At 43.9% G+C, this 19133-nt stretch overlaps 2 protein-coding genes across 12 annotated transcripts in view; both read left to right on the top strand.

Moving 5' to 3' along the window:
- tcf20 (transcription factor 20) overlaps positions 1-10115 on the top strand; it is a 28128-nt gene extending 18013 nt beyond the window's left edge. For 6 of the 11 annotated variants that reach the window (XM_015945303.3, XM_015945302.3, XM_054750744.2 and 3 more), the window contains exon 6: positions 4494-4873. In XM_015945303.3, the coding sequence (XP_015800789.3) occupies positions 4494-4597 (104 nt within the window). In that variant the 3' untranslated portion in view covers positions 4598-4873. Of the gene's footprint in view, positions 1-3518; positions 4874-9980 lie in introns of those variants that run through there. The other 5 variants (XM_015945310.3, XM_015945307.3, XM_015945306.3 and 2 more) reach the window with 2 other exon arrangements.
- On the top strand, positions 10001-19081 carry LOC107376286 (germ cell-specific gene 1-like protein). The gene is made up of 6 exons (XM_015945312.3): positions 10001-10135; positions 10510-10819; positions 14508-14555; positions 14628-14792; positions 14876-14987; positions 18193-19081. The coding sequence occupies exons 2-6, from the start codon at positions 10525-10527 to the stop codon at positions 18659-18661; spliced, it is 1089 nt and encodes a 362-aa protein (XP_015800798.3). The 5' UTR covers positions 10001-10135; positions 10510-10524; the 3' UTR covers positions 18662-19081.
- The last annotated feature ends 52 nt before the right edge of the window (positions 19082-19133 follow it).

Raw genomic sequence — 19133 nt, 5'->3', positions numbered from 1 at the left:
AGCGACCGGTACCGGCTGCTGTCACCTGTTGTGATTGGTTAAAGCAGCTCTCTGCTGTCTGAGGGTAGGCCCCGCCCACAATGCCGCGGCTGCTGTGGTTCCCAGTGTTTACTGTGGGAAACGGGTAATAATGGCTCTTTGATGGGAACAGGTTGCCGACCCCTGCTCTAGAATATTCTGAACTGTCATCAGCTGCCTTCATGCTGTCCAACTTTCTGAAACTTCTGAATGTTTGACAGAATGAAGTGAAAAATAACAATCCGGTCAGAACAGCAGCTGGAAGTAAACAGTTCTAACATTGGCGGCCCAAAAGCCTTAAGTAGGGGCCATATGACTTAATTTTTTTTTAAGTCGACAGTCAAGTAATGAAAATCTAGTCGACTTTGACTAATCATTGATGACGTCATACACCTGAAGTGATTAAAACTGACGATGGGTGACCAAACGTTTTTTTTCCGACACACGTAGGAGCAACGCTCTGGCACAGCGCGTCGTTTTTGATGCCCGCGGTAAAACGGAGATTTCACCAAATTGTGACCTTTACCCAGTATGTCAGTCTAAGTTTTCCGTTAAGCGTGTTTGAGAGGAACGATGAAACGCGAAACAAAAATTTGCATGTGCAAGCTGGTTAAGGTTAGGATGGGGGTGAGGGGAAGGTTAAATTGCAAGAGGGTAAAGGTCACAATTCGGTCAAATGTTCGTTATACCGTGGGCGCTCTGGCACAGCCCATCGCCTCCTAAGCTAGTGCGTAGCACGCGCATGATCAAGTAGAGTTCAGAAAAAATCGTGATGGTTTTGAATAAGTGGAAGACAAATCCCCACCGTCCCGTTTATGTGTGGATTTCTGCAGCTCCATGCAGCTGGCAGGGCGCCTCCAGAAAATTTTGGAGGGGTTGGCCAGATGGGAAATTTTTGGGGTAACTCACCAAATTGGTCCTTGTGGTAACTGTGGGAGAATTTAGCCTGTGACGCCTTTATTAGTTTTTATTCAAATAAAGTACGTATCCAAAGCATTTAACTTAAATGTTACAAACAAACATTTTAGAAAAATACATGTCAGTTATATATAACGTTATCCCAAATTTTATTTAAAAATATATTTTTTGGGAGTTAATTCACCTGTTGCTGCGTTAAAAAAACTATGCAGATAAAAACTTTTCTAACATAGTGAGCAGCAGAAACATGTATTTTTTAATTCAGATTATTTCTTCACTCATTAACAGTAATATTTTTTATTTTGTTTTACAATTTAGTCTTGAATCAACAAGATTAATATATGGTTTGACTGAACATTAATAAGATTTGCTAACACTGCATTTTCCTGGGGCGGTGGGGCAAGCAATTTTCTAGGGGTGGCAATGGCCACCCCTGGCCACCCTTTGGGGGCGCCCTTGGCAGCTGCTACCTGGACTCATATTCTTGCTGCATAGAGTCAGCCACTCGAGTCTACTCCACACACCCAAGAAGACTATGGCAAGCCGTTGTAACATGAAATTCACAAACGCTTCATTCAATATTATTATTAGTGTGTTTTATATGTGTTTTCTTAATATGTGCTTGTTTATTTTTAACTGTACACCACTTTGGTCGACAGTGTTGTGTAGAAAGTGCTTTAGAAATAAAATGGGATTGGATATATTTGAATACATTTTAGACTAGATTATGTTTCCAACCCATACATAATAAAACTTATAACAGCATCCCATTGTTTCTATAGAAATTAAATGTTCGTAGCATTTCCAGCAGCTTGCTACTTCAATTCAATTCAATTTTATTTATATAGCGCCAAATCACGACAAGAGTCGTCTCAAGGCACTTCACATAATAAACATTCCAATCCAGGTCAGTTCATTAAGCCAATCAGAAATAATGTTTCCTATATAAGGAACCCAGCAAATTGCATCAAGTCACTGACTAGTGTCAGTGACTTGATGCAATCCTCATACTAAGCAAGCATTTAGCGACAGTGGAGAGGAAAACTCCCTTTTAACAGGAAGAAACCTCCAGAGAATCCTGAACATGTTAATGAAATAATTTGATTCTACTGATCATATATGAATTTACTTAGATCTGCTTAGACGAGGAGGAGTGATGTTAAACCAAATATTTGAATGAAATTTAAGTCAAATTTTGTTCCATAAATTATTTATTACCTATAAATGTCAGTTTGGGAGGAGCAAACATGTTGTTGATCCTTTTATAATTTTATTTTTATATTTTTAGCAGCAGACTAACTTTGTCAAAAATAATATTCAAATATTAAAACGTTAGATGGCTGCAGCCCTACTTTACTTATGATATCTTATATTTAGTTGGATTCAGGTCCACACCCAGAAGGGATGATTAAAATAAAACAAGTTCAAGTTCAATATTTTCTAAGAAAGGGAAGAAAGAATAAAAATTGAGCTGAATCGGAAATCGGTTTTGTAGCGAAAATGCTGTATCGCCTTGTATGAAATGGTGTTTGTTAAAGACGAACTTTGCAACTTTTTCATATGTTTAAATCATTTCTTGAGCCAGTATGTGCTAAAGTGACCCTTTACAGGGTTGATGAAATGTCACTCAGACCCCACCGCCTTCTGTGGCCAGAATACCGCGCTTACAACTTCAGAGTGCCTGTTGGTCCTAATAAAGTAGAGCTGACATACCTGGCGCTGCAGTCTGCTTCCAGCTTGTTTCCTGCATGTTTTAGATCAGGAGCACGTCTGATTTAGTGATGAACCGCTCCTGTAGACACCAGTGAAGGCTGGGAGACATTTCAGCAGTTGGATTAAGATGTTATAAAATCAAGTGCACAGCAAGGAGAAGAACAGGGATTTAATAACGGACTCTAGGGGGTGCTAAAAGCAAGCTATAACTGTTTAACACACACTCTTTGCTGTTCTCGGACACGCACCACTAAGGGTGTGAACTGTAGGACGATGAGTGGCCAGCTCCTGTCATCCTTGTTCACCAAAAAGTGAAGAAGTTTCTCCTGAATGAAGCAGATGAAAGTAGCTCTGCATCACTGACCCTTCAGCTGACCTGCAGCTGCTGGTTTAAGTGCTTCCTCCCTCTGGTTGGTGCTGAGCCGCTATTGGCTGCTAGGTCTGAGCAGATCTGGCTCTGGTTTGAAAAACAAACCCATAAACAGCATTTTTTCTTCTTCCTTTTAGCATTAATCTAGATCCTGGGCGTTTTTATTTGACTGTTTTATCGTAATTCTTTGCAGCGATACCAGTTCCCCTCTCTTTTTCCAGCACTTGGACCCTCTTTGGGTTTATCACCGAGCTCTCACAGCCCTGCTCCCATCACCCTCATGACTGCATTCCTCTCACTTCCTGTGTTTACCTCCTCCCCCTCACCTGCCAGTCTCCATGGCGACCGGTGCACTTTATCCCAGGTCTTCTGTCTATTTGTGTAGAATTAAAACTCAGACGGAGAGCTGAGCTTCACCCCTTTCACCAGGTTGTAATCAGCTTCACGGCGACCCGTCTGAATAAGCAGGTTTTATTCTGTTTTGTGTTTCCTTTCTCAGGTCAACACGAACTTAATGACATCGATCAAATGTGAAGTGAGAATGACCGGACCGAGGAGAACAACTAAAGGGAGCGAGCCCTTTCTCTAATGGAGCCAGAATTCTTTACATTCAAGACATTGTTGGAAAAAAAAATTTTTTATGGGAACTGTTGCTCTTAACAGCGGAGGAACGACACGGAGGAGCGCAGCGGCAAGGAAACAAAACTGCAACGATCAAAGATGGATGACGCGAGGCGAGGAGTCAAAGATGTAAAGAACAAAAAAAACGAACTTCCTCTTGAGGCTCAAAGTGTTCAACTCTTGGTTTTCATCATCATTTAGCTTTTTTCTTTTATTTGCTTTGAAAGAAGCAACACGGAGAAGTCTGGGTGTCCTTTCACCAGCTTTACTTAATCTATTTAGGCTGATTGCAGTTATTATTTTACTCCTCTCTTATTATTATTTTGTATCCTCATCAGTATTTACTCATGAGAATGAAACGGATGTGTTTCACTTCATTTTAAGTTGGATTATTTTCATTTTTCCTGGAGAGGAAAGAGCCGGAGCGACGATACGTGGAATGTCAGGGTCGAGTTTTGCCACAAAGACATTATTGCCTTGGAGAGCGGACATCTGTTGCCTTTCAAAAAGAAGAAAAAACAACAAAAACAGAAAAGTTGTGGATGAGTGAGACACATGTGTGTGTGTGTGTGTGTGAGAGAGAGAGAGAGAGAGAGAGAGAGTCTTTGGTTCCATTTTGGTCCTTTTGAAAAGTGTTCTTATTTTTCATCACTGGGGGTTTTTACGGTACAGATAGTATTCATGAGAAATCAAATGGACGGTCTTATTTTTCAAGTGCAAAAACGTTCATAATGTACAAAGAGAAGCCAGACTTGTAAGAGGAGGGGATGACAGTATGGACTAAATGTGTGTGTGTGTGTGTGTGTGTGTGTGTGTGTGTGTGTGTGTGTGTCATCTTCAATCATTCTGTCAGAAGATGAAGACCGGGGCTGCAAGGAGCCGGAGCTGGACGATCTTCAGGAGCGCGTCTCTGGAGGCGTCGTCCGTGACGTTTCCTCAGCGAGCGTAACCAAGTAGAGCAGCGGTGCAGCAGCGGTGCAGCAGCGGTGCAGCAGCGGTGCAGCAGCAGGCTAATAGGGAGATGCAAAATCCAAAAAGACAAAGCTTTGCCATTCAATTCTAAAGTGAGTCATACATGGTGTCGTCTTCATTGGTTTTTATTGTTATTCTTGTAAAAAACTTAAAAAGTCAAGCTGAAAGATGACAGTTACGCTATCAGAACCAATGCTGTATTAGAAACCTGTCGATATGTATATGAATTATGATGAATACACCTAAACATGCTCCAACGGTCCTCCTCTCCCGGCTCCTTTATTCACCTGCAGGAATAAGAATGTAAGTTTATGCACTCGGGTGTCTACCCCCTACTACAGGTGTTTCTGACTAGAAGTTACAGTTACTCTCTGCTGATAGCTTCATGAACAGCCTCTGTTCTGAGAAATAGCTTTTGCATTCTACTTGACTGCTGTGTCGATCGAGTACAGCCAAGCCAAAAGTATCACGGCCACCTTACAACAGCAGATCATGCAAACATTACCTATTCTTTACTCCACCATCATGTTTGTTACATGGATTTAAATAATGTCACCATCAGCTGTTCTCGGATGGTAGGCGCTGGCGGGAATATCAGATTAAAGCTGAAAGATGTCCTGGTCCATCGTAAGAGTCCAGATGAAGTTTTATTTTTATTCCACATCATTTATTTCCCTTCTCCAAATAAGCTAATTCACAGATTAATGCAAATAAAGACATTCACAGATAAATCAGACTTAATTCCTTTCTACCAAAGATGAGAGCAACTGCAGTCTGTAATTTGCATTTTTGTCCTTCTCCACATTTTATGTGGTCCCTAATTTGTTTTGCAGCCTGAGTTTTCAGATTTCCAACAGCTCGTGTCTTCACTGATCATCTGCCCAAGCATGCACTTCATGTTTAGGTGCATATTTTACTAATGTGAGTTTGTAGTTTCTAATCAAACATGTCAGATGTGAAACTATTTGTTATTAGTTCAAGACAGTAAATACCCAGCTACATCTAGTAAACATACAGACATAGGAACTATTGTTTAAAATATACACATTTTAGTTTTAAACAGCACTGACGCATATACATTACACAGTAAATGTATAAGCTACTCACATTTGATAAAAACCAAAAACGGCAAAAGGAACCAACAGGATCGGTTTTAACGGTTTGTTCTTAGTCTAATTACACGTTTAACTTCATTGTCATCTTTTGTTTGATTTGTTTGATGGCCTCATTATCTGCCTAAAAAAAGATCCACACAAGTCCAGTAGCAACAAAGCTAGGTCACCATCAGTCCATGAGTTTGTGACGACCTTTAGCTCCCTCTGACTAGCATAGACCGCGCAGATGTTCACCCTGGTTTTAGCTCTTTGTTTCACCTCCAAACACATTATTCTACTTTTATATCCAGGCTCCACCGTGACACCAACAAAAAAACTAAACTTCTTATTTTTCTTCTCCTTGTTCTTTTTGACGATTGGCAAACTGAAAATGCTAACCACTAGCATTACAGCTAACAACCAAAAAGCAGGCTAAGAGTGCCCCCTAAAACACCAACCCGCTCCGCAAAACTAGTATGATTTGTGGTCAGCAGAGGGCAACAGAGTGGCGTCAAATATGAAACTGGTCAAGTTTCTAACCAAACAATCACTGAGATCAATGTTAAAGCACTCGCTTAAAGTGTAAAAAAAACTATCCAGTGTTACTTTAAAATTACTACGATTTTTAAACTGCTGTTAACAAAAGTTCGTCTGGATAACGAGAAATCGAGAGCATCTTCACCTACACAAACTACATAACCACTAAAACTAAACCAGTGTTTAACCAGATTAATGAGCTAAAGTAGATGCTATCAGCAGCTAGCTAACAGCACTACAAATATATCAGATCATATGCCCTCTGGTGGCAGAAGGATGAAACCACATCCATGGTAGACAGAGATTTTATTCCTAAAGCCACACTATGCAACATTTTAAAGAGCAAGTCCTCCCAAATCAACTTTTTTTTCCCTGATAAACTATATAAATGTGTGTCTAATCGTGCTGCAGACACATGTAGTCAATAGTTTAGCACTTTAGTGCATTTTAGTGAAAATTTTAATGTTCTGCCTAAAACTGTCAGTGTTGTGCCATTTTCAGGTAAAAACTCTGCACTGCATTTTAATTTAAATCTGCCATCGCTATTGGCTAAAAGGTACCCAAGAACGTTAGCTGGTACCATATGATGTCACAATGTCGTTGTGAGCCTGTGTGTGTGTGTGTATTTGTTAGCAGCTACGCCCTCTCGGTCTGCTAGGCAACAGCATTTGTTGCATTTTTCAAACAGGAAGTGGGAGTGGAGTAATACTCTGGTAGGGGGTGACTTGCTCTGTAAATAATTTTCTTGAGCCATTATGTGCTAAAACGACTTTTCAGGATTAAATAAATCTCACTCAGACCCCACCACCCCGTGGACAGAATATTGCATTTACAACTTCATTGTAACAACTTCATTGTTCCGGTCCCTGTTGGACTCAAACCTCTCCTGTAGACACTAATGAAGGCTGGGGAGACATTTCAGCTGTTAGATTAAGGTGTTGAAGAGACAAACACACAGTGAGATGTTTCACTTTTGGCTCTACTAAACGAACACTAGGGGGTGCTAAAAGCCAAAACTGCAAAGTCTCAGTTTAAATAAAATTCATGACGTTATTAATGGGTAATTTAAAATAAATATATTTGGGTACAAATTTTTACCAGCATGAGTTTGTAGTTTCTAATCAAACATGTCAGATACAAAACCATTAGTTAAAGACCAAAAGTACCAAACCACATCTTATTTTTTATAAGATACACATTTTTGTTTTGAACAGGAAATGCATCGATGTATTTAGGTGTCACAATAAATGTATAAACTACTCAAATAAATTAAATAAGAACAAAATACAGCAAAAATAACCAGCAACAGAAAATAAACAGTTGTTTTAAAAGACAATGTAACAGCTTCTGCAGTGAAAATAAATGTAAAAATTAAGTACATGACAATAAATAGTTTTTTACACACTTTATCAATTTCTTTAATATTTTTGCTCGTAACTATTTGTTTGTTGGTGCATTGTGTTTATTTACCTAGCTAGCTGTGATTTCAACATCCACTTTGCCTCTGAAAAATGAAATCTCACTCCATGACATTAAAACTGTCGACTGCTCTGATGTGTCGACTGAAAAGTCCCGCTCATGGGACAAAATCTGCAGTTGTCTTTCCAAGGGTTTCTGCACGCCAGCGTCTTAGCTTTAGTCTTTTGCTTGGTTTATGCTTGACGCATTTACTTTCCGCTTGGTGATGCGGCTCGCGGATGGAACGCGCTTCACAACTCGCAGCGTTTATGGTTCATGCGGCTTGTCTCTGCGGTGAGCCAATATTCTCCCAAACTGTAGGGGGCAGCATGGAGCTCTACGGCATGCATCCAGCACTACACCATAGTAGAAGTTAAAATGACTGTTTACAACATGGCATTCCAGCATTTTTTAACAGCGTCCTCATCTTTACCGACAGTGCGAGCTATTTCTCTCCAAGAATTATTAACAACATGTTGATCACGGTGATCTCTGAGAGCTGAATCGTACAAATGTCTGTATTTACGAACCTCTGCCATACTAGTTCTTGCCGGTCCGCCATGTTTTTCCACGTCTGACCGTCTGCGTGGTTAGAAAATTTCCTAGGTGCACGGTGCGGAAATATTGGGCCGTGCGGAGGCACGGTGGAGGGGCGTGGTTGTTAAAATAACGCAATTTCGCCACGCGGAGCCGTGCGAACCTCGCGGACGCGTCAAGCATAAACCAACCTTTAGTCCTCACAACGAAAAAGCATTTTAGACGTAGATTTAGTTGACAAAGATTTTAGTTTTGAATTTTACTAGACAAAGTATTATTCTCTAACATATGTGTTTATAGGTCAAACATGTTCCATACCGACATGGTTTGTTTATTTTATGGCTATGGGGCACAATCTCAGCTGCCCCAGATTTCGTTAAACAATAATCCGCAGACTGTTTTTTTTTTACTTTATTGATTATCACAATAGTGTTTATAATTTATTGATGCAGATCTGTGCATCATTCTGTAGATTTCCATAAAAAGAAATTTATGAATGGATTAGGGAGCATACAGAGTATTCTACACAGTGTTTATACAGAAATGGTAAATGGCCTGTATTTGATATAGCGTCTTCTAGAGTCCTGGAACCCCCCAAGGCGCTTTACAACACAACCAGTCATTCACACATTCACACACTGGTGGGGATGAGCTACGATGTAGCCACAGCTGCCCTGGGGCGCACTGACAGAAGCGAGGCTGCCGAGCACTGGCGCCACCGGTCCCTCCGACCACCACCAGCAGGCAACGTGGGTTAAGTGTCTTGCCCAAGGACACAACGACAGCGACAGACTGAGCGGGGCTCGAATCTGCAACCTTCCAATTACGGGGCGAGCGCTTAACTCCTGTGCCACCGTCGCCCACAATAAAGAAATAAAGAAATGTGTTTGTTTAATTTCATTATTTGAGTCATCAGACCTCCATTAGTGTGTTTAAGGGTATATTTTGGCTAAGTCCGCCTACTTAAATGCAGTAATGTTCTGTTATCAGGAACCAGGGAGCAGAGACAATCATCCTGACTGTAAAACTTCGTCTTAAACCTGTTCGGATAAAAACATTTATTTCATTTATCTGCCCAAAAGCATGACTTCAGTTTAGAGAAATAAGAGCTCTACCAGTAAAACACGCCTGGCTGGACGTGTGGGTTGAACTAATCACCTGTTCGTTATTGAAAAGAGGTTCGTTGGTCTGAAAATAACATTTGAAGTTGCTGATTTTGTTTTAATTACTGTGACCATATGTCACCTGACAAATCAGCTGGCCTTCAGACATGAACCGTGGATGATTGTATACACACACACACACACACCCTTTCAGAGTCATATCGGTTGTTTGTGTGTATCTGAAATTGCAAAGCTGCTTCATCTAAGTCTGTGTGAGTTTTTCTGACCGTGTCAAGGTCAAATCAAATAAGCATGATGCTGCTGGGTTCAGTAGGCTGGAAAACAGTGTGTGTGTGTGTGTGTGTGTGCGTGTGCGTGTGCGTGTGTGAGTATGAGTGTGTGTGTGTGTGTGTGTGTGTGTGTGTGTGCAGGAGGGTTATAAAGTGATCGAAATGAGTCTAGGAATGAAAATGGAAACAGATTGAACAGAGCTGTCTGTTTTGGATTTATTTATAAGTCTGGATTAAAGTAGTGTGTGTGTGTGTGTGTGTGTGTGTGTGTGTGTGTGTGTGTGTGTGTGTGTGTGTGTGTGTGTGTGTGTGTGTGTGTGTGTGTGTTGGGATGGGTTGCATAAAAAAGTGACAGACCGCAGAGGTCACTGCGATGCGACCAGAATCCTCCCTGAGTTGATTCTCGCCGTCCGATGAGGCGAGCGGGAAGCACGGACTCACGTTTCTTCTTCAGCCTTGGAAAAAGCGGAACACCGGGCCAAGAGTGGGAACAAACCGAAGCATGTGAGTTTTTTTTTTTTGTTTTGTTTTGTTTTCCTGCTCGTCCTTCAGCGCTGGTATTTGTCTCCTGGAGCGTTTCCATGGTTACAGCAGTTTTTTACCTGCCTTCTCTCTAGTTTAGACACCTGTGTTCCAGCTAATTAGCACAACTCTGTGAGTTTCTGTCTAATTCTTTAAATATAATCAGTGATGTCAATCTGCTGGCTCCCCGTCATGTTCCTTTTCATGTCTCACTAATCGTTGTGGCGTTTGTGCGGAGCTGCATCTCCTTGGAAACTGCTGACATTTTTAGTGACGACTCAGAGCCGTGCAGCTGTACCTGAAGACGAAACTTCCAATTCACTGGCCTACACTTTTCATCCCTGTTCCTTCTCCAGCCCGACGTTTACACCATGGCCTTCTTGCAGACGATGAGATCGCCCTCCCTCTCCTTCTTCCAGACGGTCGTCTCTCTCCTCCTGAACACCCTGGCCCTCATGTCCTCCTTTTGGTGTGAGGGCAAGCAGAAGGTGCCCAAGCCGCTCTGCACGGCCACCAAGCACACCAACTGCATCCCCGTTCCCGGCGTGTCCAACACCTCCAACATCCAGTTCTTCTGGGAGACGGGGGACGACCGCTTCGTCTTCCCCAGGTTCCACACGGGCCTTTTCTTTATATGTGAGGAGAACATCTACGCAGACGAGTGGGGTGAGAGAGAGAGGAGTTAAACAACCAGACGCTCATCTGTGAATAAATCAATGTCTAGTCGGTAATCCCAAAACTAAAGGTCAAAGGTTAAATTTGCTCAGTTGGTCACCAAAACTCTGACCCTCAGAGTAATTACGTAGGTAGACAACTCTAAACGTCTATAAGTGAAAGCCTTTAAATGCAAGTGATGAAGATGTCAGAGCTTTAGTCTTCATCGTCTTGCAGGGAAGCTCATGGTGATTGAATGGTACCACCATGAAATTGCTACAGGAAGATGGCGGAAGAACCAAGGTCTCTGCACCCATGAATGTGTGATTATGAGTGTGTGAAGCCATGTGCTTGGCCCAAAGAGGATTACAAGCCGTGTGAGTTCTGCTCAGAGATTTAGACTTCAACATCAGGACTCAATTATGGATTAAAACCCAGAGAGAGAGAAAGGTTAACAGGATTCCCAAATGTCAGCTGGGCTATCATTGTCTTCATCTGCTGCTGGTGAAGAACTGACAGAGAACGATGATTGATATCCACCCAAGTGTCGCTCAGCCACCAGTTTAGGCTTGGATTGGGCTTAACGAGACATTTTAGTTTGTCTTTTTAGTCAACGTCTGCTCTGTGGTTAGTTCTCACCAGATTAATAAAGTTTGGTTTATCAGATGACTGCAATTAATCACAAAGTCCCCCTTTGCCATGAAAATGTACCGGCATTTTCCACTGTCCTTGTAAAGAAGGCTTTATGAGGTCCAAGGAAGTCCTGCAGCACCAGGACCATCTCTCAAAGTCAGGGTCAAGGCTCAGCCTCTACAGAGCTGCTCAGAAAGATCAGCAAACAGGTGGGAGAGCACCTGCAGCACACCGAGGAAGGGCAGCAAAGGAAGACAAAGACATAGTTGAGTGAGTCCATCGTAAGAATTCAGCCATGAATAAAAAAGGTACCTAAACATCCTCCCAGAGGAACTCCTCCAACCATCTGTCAAGTTTTTTTTTTTTGATGAACAATGTCTTCTCCAGGATGATGCAGCACCAGACCAGAAGACTAAAGTCAGAACTAAGTGACTAGAAACAAATCAATAAAATTCTGAGTAAACATTGAGGAAACTGACCAGATCTTAATCCTATCGATAGTCCTCCAGAAGCAGGTCAACACACCCCACAAATTCTGATAAAACTCCAAGCATTGACTTGTCCGTGAGGATTTGGAATAGAAGTTGCATCTCTGGGTGAACGGCATGGGTCTTTGGTGGGTTAGGTAACCCAAACTTAACTGTGCTACTCTAGTGAGTACCAGGCCCTCTTCTTCTTTGGGTAAGGCAGGCTGGACGTCTTGCGGCGTATTGCTCCAGGCCCTCACCTTGGTACTCACCCCTTATAGTACTTAAACACCCCTCACCCCCCATGTTGATGACAGTGGAAGCATGGGGCGTGAGAACCGAACGTCGGCAAAATGTGGAAACGTGTGTGAGGCTGACTTCGGATAAAAACTGGAGTGGGTGTGGCTCTGAAGTAGGTGTACTGAAACACGATGTTTGAGCTTCTGCTTGGTGACAGCTCCCCTGTGGTGTGAGCAGACCATGTTAGACGTGGTTATAGCGATGCAACACCCGAGCCATGCAACACCCGAACCATACAAGAACCGAGCCATGCAACACCCGAACCATACAACACCCGAGCCGAGCCATGCAACACCTGAGCTGAGCCATGCAACACCTGAGCCGAGCCATGCAACGCCCGAGCCGAGCCATGCAACACCTGAGCTGAGCCATGCAACACCTGAGCTGAGCCATGCAACACCCGAGCCATTCAACGCCCGTACACAAAGCAGCGTCATAGCAAAAGAATTGGGTCCTTATGTGTGTGTGTGAATGGGTGAATGCACCGTGGAGTCCTCTGACCTGATAAAGCTCCAAACAAATCCAAGCAGTTTAATGGTTCATAAACGTTTCACAAAAACTTACTTGTAAATCTGTGGACTGTCCCTTTAAGCAGAACCAAACTGCAGAAGAAGAAACTTTTGCATCTTATTTTCTTCTTATTGTCGTCTGTTTTTCAGGCCGTTCGGTTAATCTAGAGCCATGTACAGATTATTGAAGCTGTCATGTAAACAGTTTGGTAATCAGGCCACAAAGAAGCTTAACCAGCTACTAAGACTGACGCCCCAGTTGTTTTCCTCTCCAGCTCTCTCTCTCTCTCTCTCTGTATCTCTCTCTCTCTCTGTATCTCTCTCTCTCTCTCTCTCTCTCTCTCTCTCTCTGTGTGCATGTGTGCACGGTCTGTGTACACTGCAGAAAAAAATCCCTTTGTGTTGGAAGTGCAAAGTCTGATTTAAAGCCTCCACAACAAGGTGTTTCACTATGAGATGTAAATATTTTTCACCTCTGCAGCCATCAGACCAGATTTGTCCTAAGCAAATCCTGTAATCTTCTGTCAGGTTACGTCGGGTAAAGACAAACCCTTACCCCATCCTGTCACACAATAATTAGACCGGAGCGTTGCATTAAACTTGTAAGAGAAGAACAATTCACAGAAATCTGATTACATTGTTTTTCTTAATGCAACGTTACAAACACTTAAAGCTGTTGCTCACAAAGTAGTTTCTGTGATTCTGTAGAAATCTTACCAACTTCATATGGGACAGCTTTCTGTAGCCCACTGCTCACCAGAAACTAGGTGGAGCTCCCTACCTGCTTTACGGCTGTTAGCTGTTTGCCTTGCCGGTAGCTAACATAACGACAAGCACTTAGCATTTTCAGATCGCCCACCGTCAATAAAAAACACAAGAAGAAGAAATTTGCTCTTTCTGTTGGTGTTATGGCAGGCCTGAAAGTAAAAGTTGGAGAGACTTTGGAGGTGAAGCAAAGATCTAAAACCAGAGTGGACATCAACGCGGTCTATGCTAGTTTGAGGGAGCCAAAGGAGGCTACAAAGTCACAGACTGATAGTGACCTGGCTTTGTTGCTACTGGACTTGTAAGAAAGAACTATGCAGATCTTTTAAATTTGTGGCTTGTTTTTGCATCAGTTGACTCATGTTGGTGTTAGCTCGTTGTTAGCGTTAGCAACAGCAGGCTGTAGCAGGGTTGTTTTTGAAAGTTGTAATTCTGCTTTTAACCAGGAGAGCAGACTTAGTGTTGCTTTAAAGACCGAGTTCACTGAAAAACAGTTTTTTACTTGTTATTTTGAAAAATGATCAGTCACTCTGAGCTTCACACGCAGGTCGAACGTGAAGACTGTCCTCCGCCCCTACTTCCTGTATTAGCCACCATTTCTAGATGGGGAAAAAGCCACACACTGTAGATTTGCACTTATGGACTCACCCATCTTGGCTTGCGGCATGGACGATTGTGTAGCTATTAGCTTACTGTTAGCATCTCCTCAACATGGCAGAACTCCTTCAAGCTTGAGTTATTTGTGGAAATAAAACATCAGTGTTGCAGAGCAAATAGAAGCAATGGAAGAGTTGCATTGCTTTTAGCCAATCAGAGATGAGATGTCCGAATATCAGAAAATAAAGCCTCAAATTCCTCCATCTTCTGCTCCCCTCCCCACTGGGTAACTTCAAGGCCTTTATTTACCGGAGACCACAGCAACACGAGTGAATGAGATTTTTAACGTTGATTTACTAAAACCTTTCATCTGTTTATGGAGTCATGTTGATGAATTTTTCTTCATTTCCATCTTGTCTTGGTTTGTAGAGGAGAAGTGTCGAGGATTTCATAATTTGACTCCAGAGTCAGAAACAGGTAAAACCTTTGTTTGTGTGACACCCGTTCCTTCGTAGAGCCGTGGTTTTTAGCCTCCTCCTTCCTCCACAGCGATGATGTGGTTGTCTGTGTCGATGGAGCTGGTGTATATCGGTCTGCTGCTAGTCAGCTGCACTCTGCTGTCAGTGCAGCTGTGCATCAGGGCTTGGTTCCCCTCCACGCTTCGCTGGGGCCAGATGCTCAACGCTTTTGCCGCTGTCTTCACAGTTCTGGGAGGTACAGATGTGATTGTAGGCTATGTCTGGTAAAGTTACCATTTCTATTGAGGTTTGCTAATAGCTTTGGTTTGTCCCTGGCAGGTCTGCTTGGCATGGTGGGTCACATGATGTTCATGCAGGTGTTTCAGACCATCGCCTCAATGGGACCAGAGGACTTTAAACCTCACAGCTATGGATACTCCTGGGCGTTCTAGTGAGTTCTCTAAATACTATCTATTAAAAATCATCAACCATTTAAATAAACTTATCATCCAAACAGAAACCTTTTCCAGTGTTTCCTCTGTGGGTGCCCTCTGCCCCGGGGGCGGTGGTCGGCTGTGGCGCCTGGGTGCTTTCCAGGTGTGCCTGGGTGGAGGTGGGGGGTCTCTGCCCTCCCTGCCCTGGGCGCCTTGTGTCGGTGCCTCGGCTGCTGCTGTGGATCAGCTGCTGTCGGGGCGAATGGCTCTCCTGATGGCGTTTCCTTATCCTAAACCAGGGGTGTCAAACTCAAACTCACACGGGGCCGAAATGAAACTCTGGGACGGAGTCGAGGGCCAAACTTAATATTTTTTGAAAAAGTGACGGTAAATTAGCACATTTTCTTTATCAACATTTATGCAATTTTGAACCTTTAAATTTGGAAACAAACTTATTTCTGCATTAACACTGAATGTGGAATAACCAAATGACACACGAGCAAGTCAGTTTTAAATAAAAGGCATCAGTGGTATTCATTACTTGTGGTATAATCATCATTTTTAAAATCTATTCAGGATTTATGTTTTCTTGTTTATTCATTTTTCTTATTTTTTATTCTCCTTTTTTCTCCTGTAATAAGTGTCATCGCTGCTGTGACGTCTAGCTTTCCCCACTGAGGAACAATAAAGGGATTTTCTATTCTATTCATCTATCTGCAGCCTTTCCACTTCCTGTTTACTGTAGGTTAAATCTTTTCTCACGGGCCAACAACAAAATAAAAATATCATTTTATCTTAAATGAAAATGCAACATCTCACCTGTTAACTTTCATGTTTTGGAGCAGAAAAAGAGCATAAAACCAACATATTTAAAGCTCAGTTTGCTCCACTGGTTTACTGTGATGCTCACCTGTTCCAGCCAGATACCTGCATCATGGGGTTGATCTGAGCTGAGGAGGAGACTCCTGTTGTTTTGTTCATCTCCATCATAATAATGACAACATTAGATGACAACAAGTGCTCACATAGGTTTGTGCTGCTGAACATGTCTGAGCAGCTTGACCACGTTGTTGTGTGTCGGGGAGGAAAAATAAAAACTACAGCAGCCACAGAGTCATGCTGGTTTGAGCGTGTCGCTGCTCGCTGGAGTTATATCAGCTCTGTCTGGACATTAGTTGGAAAACTTTCTCTTTCAGTCGTGAACACATTACTGAGCGGCTAGAATCTCCGTTTCTGGGCTTCAACGTCAGAAAACAGCTGAGTGAACTCGGCGCTGAGTGAGAGGAGTGTAGTTTGTCCGAGACAGCGGAGCTGCAGACACCGGCAGCAGGCGCTGGAAAAAAACACAAAGGAGGGGGCGCTTCGGCTCCGCGCTGACGCCGCAAAGCATCATGGGAGTTGAAGTCTTTGCGGTAAAATCGGCCAGCGGGCCAGTTTTTATATATTTTTGATATTTATCTCGCGGGCCACATAAAAATGCTCCACGGGCCGCATCTGGCCGGCGGGCCTTGACTCTGACATGTGTGTCCTAAACTTAGCTGGTCTGGCTCATCTGATCTCAGCCCATTGTGTTTTTTCCATGGGGGCATGTGTGTGTGTGTGTGTGTGTGTGTGTGTGTGTGTGTGTGTGTGTGTGTGTGTGTGTGTGTGTGTGTGTGTGTTTGTGTGTGTGTGTGTGTGTGTGTGTGTGTGTGTGTGTGTGTATGTGTGTGTGTGTGTGTGTGTAAGTGTGTGTGTGTGTGTGTGTGTGTGTGTGTGTGTGTGTGTGTGTGTGTGTGTGTGCCGGAGGATGAGTGTTGTGAAGGGGTTTTTATTGTCAGACTGTTTAAGCACTTTGAGTTGCATGCATTGCACGATTAAGTGCTATATAAATAAAATTTGATTGATTGATTGATTGAAACGTTTGGAAGTTGAAACCAAAGCTAATGAGATCAGCACCGTCTGGCCCTGGTGTTGTCCATGTGGAGTCAACCACTTTTGTTGGTCCTGAGGTCTAATTCTGGCTAAGCCAACCACACACAGCCACCTATGACGTTCTGTCACTCTCACTCCTTGGACTGGCGTGGGTAGAATCAGTGGCGACATCCTGGATGCAGAGGGACCAACATATTTTATCTGACGAGTCGGAGCTGCAACGGCAGCACAAGGACTGGGCGCTCTTGGACGGGAGAGGAGCCCACGGCAGCCCTGCTGCTCAGTGAGAAGAGCAGGAAGCTGTGTGCTTCACGTCAGAGTCTCCAAAGTCAAACCTGCTCACACCCGGTTTTGTTTACTAACTCGAGGCGCTTGGGAAGGACACCACAAGCTTCTCCGCACCACTTTAGCAAAGCCTGCCTACGTCTGGGTTCCTGAGAAGGATGTGTAAACAATACCTGGCGTGGGGGCGGGCTGTCCCCACCCGGCCGAGTTGACCGTGGTGCAAATGCGCCGTCCGACCGGACAATCTTGTATGAAATCGGTCGTGTGTAGTGTTTGCCTTGTGGCCACATACTGCAAGACAAAAACTGGTGACTCTGTAAATCATTATGTGTGTGGTCTAACCCTTATATGACCACCGGTCCCTCCAACCAGGCAAGGCGGGTTAAATTAATTTCTTTCCTATAATTTTTCTAATACCACCCCTTCAGAAAAGACACCGGAGCTTTTTTTTCCCCCAGAGTCCAACTTACAGGCCTTCCTTCCTACTAGAGACCACTGGAGATGTACCAAACGTAGGACGGAAGGGCCTCTTTAATATTGCGTTCCAGGTTGTGCGTGTCTATCTTCCTTTGGACGGATTCTCATTCTGATTCAATTTAATTAGGAAATGTCACAACGTGGTTTCTGTTGAACTTAGCCAGGAAGTCATGGGTTGGGAGGATGAACAACACCAGGCTCTGTGTTAGAACTTCTAAGATCCGGTTTTAGGTTCCACCAGCTGCTGATTCACTTGGTCTCTTTGATTCCAAATAAAGGAACCGTTTCTTTGATGTCATCAATGTATTTAGTCCATTCTGATTCATCATCAGTAACTAAATCAGGGAATTGGGTCCTCAGTTGGCCGGGCAAGCCCCCATCTTTGTAGTTTTTCCCTGCTGTGATAGGCCAGGCATCAAACTGTGTGGGCCAATGGCAGAGCTGCTTAGGCTGGACCGACCCGCAGAGCTCGGCTATGTCTCGGTATTATCCTCACAGATTTGCACGCTGATGTTCTCCTGTATCCTGATTCTGTGTCTCCATCAGCATGGCCTGGTTTGCCTTCACAGTCTGCATGGCAGCAGGAGTCTCCACCCTGAACAACTACACCAAAAAGGTTCTGATGGTGGGTCCCAGGCGCACCTCCAGCCTCAACCCATGCAGCTTTAACATTCTTCTGCCTCCGGCTCCTTACTACACCCCGCCAAACCCAGCCGTCAGCCTGGCCACACCCCTGTCTGCCCCGCTGATCTCCCACCTGTCCCCCTACTACGAGCCTCCATCAGCGGCGTCGCCGTCCTCCACACCGAGGCTCACTCACTCCCATTCCCTTCCTCTCACCCACTCTGACTCCTTCCCTCCTCCCCCGTCTCACCCTGCACCTGCGTCCCCATTCCACCGCCTGTCGCTGCCCTCCCCGTCTTCCTCGCAGGTGCCGTCCATCTCCGTCCACATGATGCGACCAGGACACGGCGAGAACTGTTGTGACCAGGAAGAGGAATACAGCCCACTCTGAAGGGTTTATTGTTTTTTTTTTGGGGGGGGGGGGGGTTAGCTGAAATATTATAAATGTCCTGCCAGTCTTGACCCCCGAATAAACCCAAAGTGATTCATTATTGCTAACCATGGAAGAACAGATTCAGGTAAAAAGGACCGCAGTCCTCCGCAATGAGAGGAGCCAGCTGAGGTGGTTCGAGAAACTCCCCTCCCTGGGGAGGTGTTTCGGACATGTCCTGCCTGCAGGAGGCCCCCGGGTCAACCAAGGATGCGTTGGAGTACATCTCCGTCGTAGGGTCCTGCTGGAGGAGCTGGTGGAGGTAGCCGGGGAGAGGGCTGACTGGGATGCCCTGCTTGAGATGTCGGACCCGGGTAAGCGGAGGAAAAGGAACAAACAAAGGACTGCAGTCTCTAAATGTTTATTAAATTTGTAATGAACTGCTGTGTGAATTCTTTGAGAGTGGAGCTGTTTAGGATTGGTCAATTCCATC

This window comes from Nothobranchius furzeri, chromosome 12 (assembly GCF_043380555.1).
Source record: "Nothobranchius furzeri strain GRZ-AD chromosome 12, NfurGRZ-RIMD1, whole genome shotgun sequence".
NCBI classification, from domain to species: Eukaryota; Metazoa; Chordata; class Actinopteri; order Cyprinodontiformes; family Nothobranchiidae; genus Nothobranchius; species Nothobranchius furzeri.
The sequence above is the reverse complement of the archived record's forward strand: the minus strand, read 5'-3'. Positions and strand labels throughout refer to the sequence as shown.